This window comes from Pyrus communis, chromosome 13 (assembly GCF_041283825.1).
Source record: "Pyrus communis isolate YQ-2024b chromosome 13, ASM4128382v1, whole genome shotgun sequence".
NCBI classification, from domain to species: Eukaryota; Viridiplantae; Streptophyta; class Magnoliopsida; order Rosales; family Rosaceae; genus Pyrus; species Pyrus communis.
The window spans coordinates 11227179-11236307 of record NC_142577.1 but is presented as its reverse complement, the minus strand read 5'-3'; the positions used below and the strand labels follow the sequence as shown (position 1 = coordinate 11236307).

The 9129-nt window shown below is 37.3% G+C and overlaps 1 protein-coding gene across 2 annotated transcripts; it reads right to left on the bottom strand.

Annotated features, from left to right (window-relative positions):
- Positions 1-928: 928 nt before the first annotated feature.
- On the bottom strand, positions 929-8514 carry LOC148691760 (protein NUCLEOLAR FACTOR 1-like). 2 transcript variants are annotated; one of them, XM_088683201.1, is made up of 11 exons: positions 8360-8514; positions 7966-8108; positions 7730-7831; positions 7362-7497; positions 6594-6691; positions 5954-6226; positions 5659-5803; positions 4137-4260; positions 1727-1827; positions 1518-1633; positions 929-1422 (listed from the first exon to the last, which is right to left on the bottom strand). In XM_088683201.1, the coding sequence occupies exons 2-6, from the start codon at positions 7991-7993 to the stop codon at positions 6129-6131; spliced, it is 462 nt and encodes a 153-aa protein (XP_088539327.1). In that variant the 5' UTR covers positions 7994-8108; positions 8360-8514; the 3' UTR covers positions 929-1422; positions 1518-1633; positions 1727-1827; positions 4137-4260; positions 5659-5803; positions 5954-6128. The 2 variants fall into 2 exon arrangements, with proteins under 2 accessions (XP_088539327.1, XP_088539328.1); XM_088683202.1 differs by having other exon boundaries at positions 6013-6226; positions 7362-7831.
- Between the last annotated feature and the right edge of the window lie 615 nt (positions 8515-9129).

Genomic DNA, 9129 nt, shown 5'->3' with positions numbered 1-9129 from the left:
CTTCCTCGAGCTCGTCCTCGGCTACGGTTAGATGAACTCCCACGACGTGAGTTCCACTGCCCACGACCTCCATTTGGTTTGTCAATATTCAACTTTGACTCCAAAGCTTGCTCTAGCGTTGTGGGGTTTGCATTCTTCTGAATGCGTTGCTCGTGAACTAGGAGGGATCCTAGTAGCTGCTATGCGCTCATCACCTCCAAATCCTTGGATTCCTCAATGGCAGTCACCACATGCTCAAACTTAGATGTGAGTGACCAGAGTATCTTCTCCACAACTCGTACTTCATCGAGTCTCTTGCCATTTCTCCTCATCTGATTTACTATCACAATGAGCCTTGAGTGATAATCGGAGATGCTCTCCCCTTCATTCATGTGAGCAGTTTCAAAATCTGCTCGAAGTGACTGTAACCTCACTTTCTTGACTCGATCTACTCCTTTGTAGATTGTACTGAGTGTATCCCATACTTGCTTGCTTGTTGTTGCTTCTGCAACCTTCTCGAATGTTGAATCTTCCAAACCCTGGTATAGAAGATACAGCACCTTTTGGTCCTTCTTTCGTAAGTCCTTGAGAGTGTTCCTTTGATCCGCAGTATATACGGCTTCTTGCTCGGCAGTGGGTACAACATACCCACTACTGACAACTTCCCATAGCTCCTGTGATCCAAACAATGCTTTGAATTGGATGCACCATCTTTCATAATTTTCTTTCTTCAATGTGGGAACTTGGAGTTGCACTAAATTGGACGCCATAGCTACTGCACTTGCCAGAATGGTATTCTGGCTCTGATACCAATTGTTGGTATTCACAAGAGTTTACTAACTCAATACCAAAATATGTGGGTGATAAGTTTACAAACTCTATCACACCTCTCACTTCCACTCTCAATAAAATTGGACAAAGAAATAGAGAAAGGAGGGAAGCAACAAGCTTTGGTAAAACACTTGGACTTTGATATATGAAAGAAGTAGCAAGCTTGGTGATAACAAACACTTTGAAATATTAGAAGAGTTTACAACTCTTAAAGCTTACAAGCTGAAAATGAGAATGGAAATGGGATTTGGATGATATTATCTAAGGCTTAGCAAGATGGCCTATTTATACAAAAACAGAAAAAATAAACAATCCAACAATACATATAATGAATGATGGTGTTCCACATCTTTACACCCTTTCAAACACATGCAGCAACTTTGATAGTTGGCATACACATGCATTGCATCATGGCAGGTTGTAATACCTTCCTTTCGGCTAACACATGGAGAAACACTGCTGTCTTCCTGCTAGCACATCACATGGCAGCACACTTGCTGTCTTTCATCACCATTTCAGCTAGCACATGGAGGAAACTTTAGACTTTGTAGTTGCAGCATGTGTGGATACAACCTGTAAAGAAACTAACAACTAGCAGCAACCTTTTACAACCTGTTTTTATTTGAATTTCCAACAATAAAAAGGATGAACACTGTTATAAGGAATCCAAGTCCAGTATTTATCACAAGAACATCACACTTGTATACCTTAGGACGAGTAAATCCATGATCAAGGAAACTATCATCAGTAAGAATTCTCGAAGCTTGGACACTTTTGCATCATTCATCGTTACAAGATCTCTAGTTTTGAAGACATGATTCAGCTGCATAATAATTAATTGTTATAAGATGAGAAAATTTCTAAAATACAACATAAAGATATTGATATTTTTCAAGGGCTAGGAACAAGCACGTACACACTGCATAATGTATGCATCCATGACATTTGAGTCTTCTTCAGAGCCTCTGTGATAAAAGGGTTTTTTGTTGCAATGCAATATATCCCGATAGCTGTTGACTGAGGGACATGTAGATATCGACATAACCACAAAATGCCCAAAATGAGTCAACCCATACTACAATTGTAATTTGTAAACTTAAGAAACTTCATGACTACAAAAATTTAGGATAAAGAGAAATAAATAAATAAAAGTAGAATACAAAATCTGGATAAACTATAAATAAATAAAAAAAGAAGATAAAATCTGGATAAACTACAAACCAGCAAACCTAACAGATGACACTTTGTTAAAATCTATACGTTTTTCCCATTCATTTGATATCAGGATAAAGATAAAAGATAAAAGATAAACCATAGGTCAGGTTACCAAAAATGACAAACCAATAGAAACTGTAAGAAGCTTTGTCCTCATATCACCCAAGACATGAAATGAATGTCTATATATAGAATTATTTTTCCGTATTAGTCTATCATACCCACTTCTTCCCGTACATTCGTTTCTGTACATAGGACATCTTTTACGATCAAGATCAATAAAGCCTCATGGAAGCTGAAATTCCATCAATGATGAAATAGGAACGAAATTCCACTACTTGCTAAAATCTATATGTTTTTCCCATTCCCTTTGATATCGGGATAAAGATAAAAGATAAAAGATAAACCATAGGTAAGGTTACCAAAAATGCAATGTATTAAAAGCGTGAGGCGTGGGCGAGGCGTCCGAGGCGAAGCCCAGCCTAGGCGTGAGGCGAAGCCTTACAGGATTTAATTTTTTTTTTTTTATATATATGTTTTATATATTATACATATAATTGTATAAAAAATAATACTATGTAAAATAAACATCCATTCTCAATTTTTCATTCAAATCCATAGTCATTCATAAAAAATTAATTTATATACCCCTTTAGTGACAATTTCTAACAATTTGTAACAATTTATTAATTAATTTATATACCCCTTTAGTGCCAATTTCTAACAATTTCTAACAATTTATCTAAGTGCCAATTTATGGCACACGGACACAATTTATGGCAGCCGGTAGGAGCATTAAATTTATGGTATAATTGCAAAACAGTTTATGGTATAATACTATAATACTATAATTGCATAATTGCAAAACAGACAAATAAAATCGTGGGCTTATAGCCTTATTCCCCTGTTTTCTACTCTGCTTCTTTCTCTCTGTCTGTCTCTCTCTGTCTCTCTCTCGCAGAAATCATCCTTCCCCAGAAAATGCAAAACCTTCCCCAGAAAACGAAATCCTTCCCCAGAAAATGCAAAACCTTCCCCAGAAAACTAAATCCCTAATTTCAGAAACCATAACCTTTGGGATCTTGCTGACGGCGCTGGGGCTGGGCTGATGGTGCTGAGGTGACGATGGTGGGGTGATGGCGACGTGGCGGCGTAGCGACTGGACCGGTGTTCTGAGCCTCTGGGCCTCTGGCGCGCGAGAGAGGAAGACGCAACAAGGCAGAGGTAGGAAAAATGGGATCGAATTCGAAGGTATGGTAGAAGACTGAAAATCCTTACCCAAACGACATCGCTTTGGGTTTGGATGGTTTTTAAAAAAGAAAAAAAAAAAAAAAAAAAAAGGTTTGACAAGGCGTACAGACGCCTTGAGGCGCGCCTCCGCCGCCTCGGCGTCTCCAGCGAAGCATTTCGCCTACTCCAGCGAAACTGAGGCGTTTGCCTCTCCGCCCAGCCTCAAGGGCGCCCTAGGCGCGCCCCGAGGCGAGTTCTTTAAAACATTGCAAAAATGACAAACCAATATAAATTGTAAGAAGCATTCTCCTCATACCACCCAAGAAAATTGAAATGAATGTCAATGTATAGATTCTATAGAATTATTTTTCCATAGAAAAAACAATCCAAGTATTTAGAAATAAGATATATTGAATGCTAGTACATCATCCCCATTTCTTCCCGTATATCCCTTACTGTACATATGATGTTTTTATGGTCAAGATCAATAAAGCCTCATGGAAGCTGAAATTCCACTAATGATGAAAAAGGAATGAACCACTACTTGCACTTTCAACTCAAAAGACAAGCCTAACCCTATAAGGTAAGAACAGTCTATTTCGATTTTGCCTAGAAGAGATTAATTTTCTTGTTCAGAAGCTCCATAAGAAAATGTCAGATAAAATAGGACAATTTAGCATTAAAATTCCGGTCGCATAATTATCAAGGTGTTTTTTTGGAATAAAGTTGGAAGATTGAACCCCACCAGCTCCCAAAAAATATATAATCATATCAACTATTTATGGTAGTAGGAATTGAGTAGGAACATTTCAAACTTAATGATATAGATAAAGCCATTACACTAACAAATAGCCAGTGCAAGTCAAATTGGGCACACTCACACAGGGAGAAGAATAATCTTGGTCTAGATGAATGAAAATCATTCCCTCCAGATCTGTTATAAACATCTAACCAGTGCTTATACAACTTTTGCTTCAGACCATAACAAGAATTGGGGTCGTCATCCTGAACATAATACCCAAAGCAAAAAATTAAGGGGCATATTATGATTATAATTGTAGAAACTGCAGAACAAGAACAAATTCAATCAAAACAGCTTAAGGACTGTAATGTATAGATATACTTAGCATGCGAAGGTACAACATGGATCACATATCTAAAAAAAATTACAAGAAACATTACCCAGAAGGTGAAACACAAGGGATCCATCTCTGCCTAAATAACACTTCCGAAAGTATGAGAGAACCATTAGAATGAATTCCTAACTAACCCGCGCTCTAGATGAATTAAAATAAAGTGAATATCCCTAAAACCCAGTCGTTTAAGAACAAAAACACACCACAATCTGCTCCTTTCCACTGAAGGTTGATGAGAGACTTCTTGAAGAGAAAGGAGGGGTAAGAAGATGGGGATCATAAAATTTGTTAGGACATTCTGCAAAACCTAAAACCAAAATGAAAAAGGGTTGGCCATAGGGAGCTTGTTAATAAGAGGAATACTGCATTCTTAGGTTTAGGGTTGTGGAGATTTCGATCAAATGTGGATTGTCAACAAGAATAAGTACAATTTGCAATCTAAAAGGTGGTCCTTCCAGAGTGTGGAGAGAGCAACTCCCAGCATTACTTAAGGGAATAAAAAGTAAGTACTAATTCAATGATTAATAGTAATTTAGTCATTTTTTTTTTTATAATAGCAACTCCCATTATTAATAAATAGGGTGAACCGCCGATTTAGTCCTTGAATTATCACCTCGGTGAAAATTAGGTCCTTGGATTATTTTTTTGGTAAAATAAGTCCCTAATCTCATTAAAAATTGCTAATTTAATCCCTAATATTATACTCAAAGCTATTTTATCCAATTTTTTGTCACCTGAAGTCACATGACACATTTTAGAGGATATTGCGCCCATTTTCTTGCCTATAAGCCCTTAATGTTGCATATAGGTTGCGAATCTAACGTCCAATTTACCATCCAGAGTTAACTCCATGCCCTATTTCTTCAAAGAAAATAAGTCCTTAAACTATGAAAAACTACCCATCTTCTCTCTGAAGTTTCACATGCAAGTCACGTGACTTAAATTGACGAAAAATTAAAATAGAATTGATTCGAATCTAATATTAGAGATCTAATTGGCAGATTTTTATTAGTTTGAGGACTTATTTTTCTGAAAGAATACATTAGGGACCTAATTTTCATTCATGTAAGAATTTAGGGACTAAATCGACAGTTCACCCTAATAAATATAAAAACAATGATTGATAAGGAAGAACAAAGGTGCATTATGTTGTCTTTACGCTGGAAGGCGCTTCAATGGACAAGAACAATGCAAAAGAGACCATTTCAAGAGCTTTTACACACAGAAATAAAACGAATATAGTGCAAGTCATAAATGCAATACATACTTTTGTAAAACACTCTCCTGTTCCTGCCCACTTGCCCTTTGTCATCCCAACAGCAGGCACCTCCCACTCATATATCCACTTCTTTTTTGACAGATTTTCAACCTCAGCTTTTGTTAACTTGTGCCCCAAGTGTATATCAAAGGAACTGCACAATGCAAGATATAAAATGGGAATGAAGTGTATATATGCATAAAATCTGACTTAATAAGATCCCAAAATGGTAAGACATACAAAGATAAAAGCTAGTGGTGATTAACATCAAGCTTAACACGGCATAAAGTAATAATGCCAATACATAATAAAAATGCAAAAGCCAAATGAACAAGATATTTCATGTAAATGCATCTCAAGCACATTGATGGTTCAACAGCAGATTGAGAACAGGTTCGCAGGTCCTGTTCTGCATCTGAATCATGATTCTCTTGGTCATCCGAGTCAGAGGTCTCTGGGTCATCCAAGACAGAGGTCTCCTAGTCATCCTCATTTTCAGAATCTTCACTGTGCTCCTCAAGTCCTGCCTTTTCAGGGCCTTCGGGTTTTCCGTCCATAGGAAATTCATAATCAACTCCTATGCAAGAATAGGACATGAATTAAATAATATGACGTGCGGCACAATCTAACACAAATAATCAAGTTGACTCTGCTTATGAAGAAGTAAGACTACCCCTTAATCCATTATCATATAGGAGATAAAAGCAAAAGTAGCATTCATGCTCACTACAACGTCAGTAGTGTAAGCCTTCCATAACAAATTGATATATGACTATATGAACCTCAACTATGGGCTTTTGGTTACTTATCTATAATAAAGAGAATGAAAAAGGTTGTGAGATCCTGGAGGCCAGTATCGTTACAACAGGAAATGCAAACAATTAGGAGGGCAGAGACAACAAAATTGTCTTCTAATATTTGATTATAAAACATAAATGTTCGACCTTCTTCATCATCTTCCGCATCCTCTGAGTCACTAGAAGATTCAGTTCCATCATCTTCAGAATTTTCTGAGTCACTTATACCTTCTTCTTGTTTTTTTCTATATAAAAAAGAAGTGGATGATAACATGTTAGTTGTAAATTCCTTGAATGAATCAACAAGTTTCAAATTACTAACACTGAGAGAAGAGATTTCCTTTTTTTTCCTAGGTCAGATAGAAAAGAGCTTAATTTTACATTAAACTGCCTAATAATAAACGCACCAAGTTACATTGCTATCAATTAAACATAAACGTATCTCAGGTGTGAATCCAACTTTTTTGAGCTTTATATATTTCTTAGTCACAAAGTGCTGACATAACTCATCAAACAAAAATCCGGCAATACAAACAAAATTGAGTCCATAATGAATTTGAAAGGACAGCGCAATCTTTTGTTTTCTTTTCTATGGAAAGAAGTCCACAACATATGGAGAAATTACAAATGTGAAACCCAAGTGCACCCTAGAAAGGAGTACTTGACTCCTAGAGGCGCCTCAAAACCTTATAAACCGCATTTTGTATGCAACTCTTAAACGTCGCAGAACACAGCACAACAAAACTAATAAGTGGAGGTCACGTAGAACCAAAACAAGCTTAAACAAACCCAAAAATACTGTCTTATGCACACTTAAAATTGAGGCCAAAAATATCCTTTAGAGTTTAGCCATATGCAGCAAGTAGACGCTAAAAAAAACTGAAAATAAACCCAGGACTTTAGGAAGACCGTTACCTCATCTTATATGCAGCAGAAACAGATTTACTAGATGATCCCAGCGTCATCAACAATTTATCATACAGGGATGGCTCCTTATAAACCATTTCTTCTTCGGAAACCACACTGTTAGATTCTTCGTTTGGTAGTTCCCCTGTATTAGAATGATCGTGAATGTGAATATGAAAACATTGGCAATTAAATCATTATCTCCAATGCATTAACCAAATATTGATCCCCTAAGATAACGATTGGGTGGAAACTCTCTAAACAGGTACAAAGGGCAAGAAAAAAAAAAAAAGCTAACTCTTTTATTAGATTAAAGTTCAACTTAACACACATTCGGACTTCCGATACACTATAAAAAGGTAAAATATAAGGTATGCCTGAGGAAGTAGTCGTGGGGCTGTGTGCAACATTTTCTTCTTCAAGACGACGACTTTTCTTGCTCGTGTTGAACTTGTTGGGTATTTTGCGTTTTCCAAATCCTGGTATGGGAACACAAAAATGTCTTACCAGTAAGTATTGCAATGGAAACAAAGAAGAAGCTACAGATTCAACAAAAATTACGAAGAATTCTGCATATTCAGTTCATGGGTAGGGCAGCCAAACAAAAACTTACCTGGGTTCTTGCCTGATTGTTTTCCCATGTTGAGAAGAAAAAGAAAACTGGAAACTTCGCGCCAGAAAAATCCCTCAATTCGAGTGCAGACTTGGTTTCGGTTAAACGACCGGAGCAGGATGAGAGTTTGTTAGAGTTGAATCCTGAGGTCGTTGAATTTAGATTCAAACAGAAAAACAAAGCAAACAAATTTTATTTCTATAGAAACGAAAAAAGAAATTAATTTTCTTCATCATTTTTCCTAAGTAATATTTCAGCTAGAAGTTTGCACCATAAGATTAATTTTTGACAAATTATGTATAGAATTCCACTTTCCCCATGGTTCGGAACACTCAAAACAGCAAAATCAAATCAGAAAAGGGAAAGAAAAAAAAACTCAGAGTTGGAAGCTTACCGGTGTGCCTCACGGTGGCTGAAACTATGCTCGCGGTGGTGAAGGCGGGCTCTTGCAATCGTGTTGGGAGGAGACCTGCGGGTTAACGTGAAAGTGAAAGGAGGAAGTTTAAGTTTTTGGGGTTTAAGGATTTTTATTTTATTTTATTTTAGGTACTGTTACGGTTTCGGTTTCGGGTGTGGGTTTATGTTTAAGAGCAACTCCACCGTGGTGGATTGCTCGGGGGACAGGACAGAGAAAATGCCCCAAGGCCCTGTGGATTCGCTCCAGCGTGAAGGAGTCCGAGTGGAGGTGGAGGCCCGAGCTCCGGGCCTATGAAGAATTGCCAGCCCGAGAGCCCGAGTGGATGTGACGCCAGGGCTGACGTCAGCCCAGTGTCAGGCCCCTTTTTTATTTTTTCCTGTCAGGCGTGTGCACCCCACTCGCGCTTGGGGTCGCGTTGCCCGACATATTTTTAGAAAAATCAGCCCACTTTTCAGATTGAAATATTATTGTTGGGAAGCCACGTGGCTTCCCACGGTGCGTTCGATCTCAACGGCTCTTTAAAATGAGTTGTCCGATATGCAATGGTAATAAAAAAAAATTCTAATTTAATATCAACCGTTTGATCTGAGATCGACAGTTAATATTAATCTGCTTTATAAATAAAAAAATAAAAGAAAAAATAGTTTTAAAATTAAGAAAAGTTATCGTTGTGACACGTGGCACAATCTGGATTGTTGGAATTCAAATTTTTTTTTATATATCCAAAGGTAGAGATTAATTAGTTG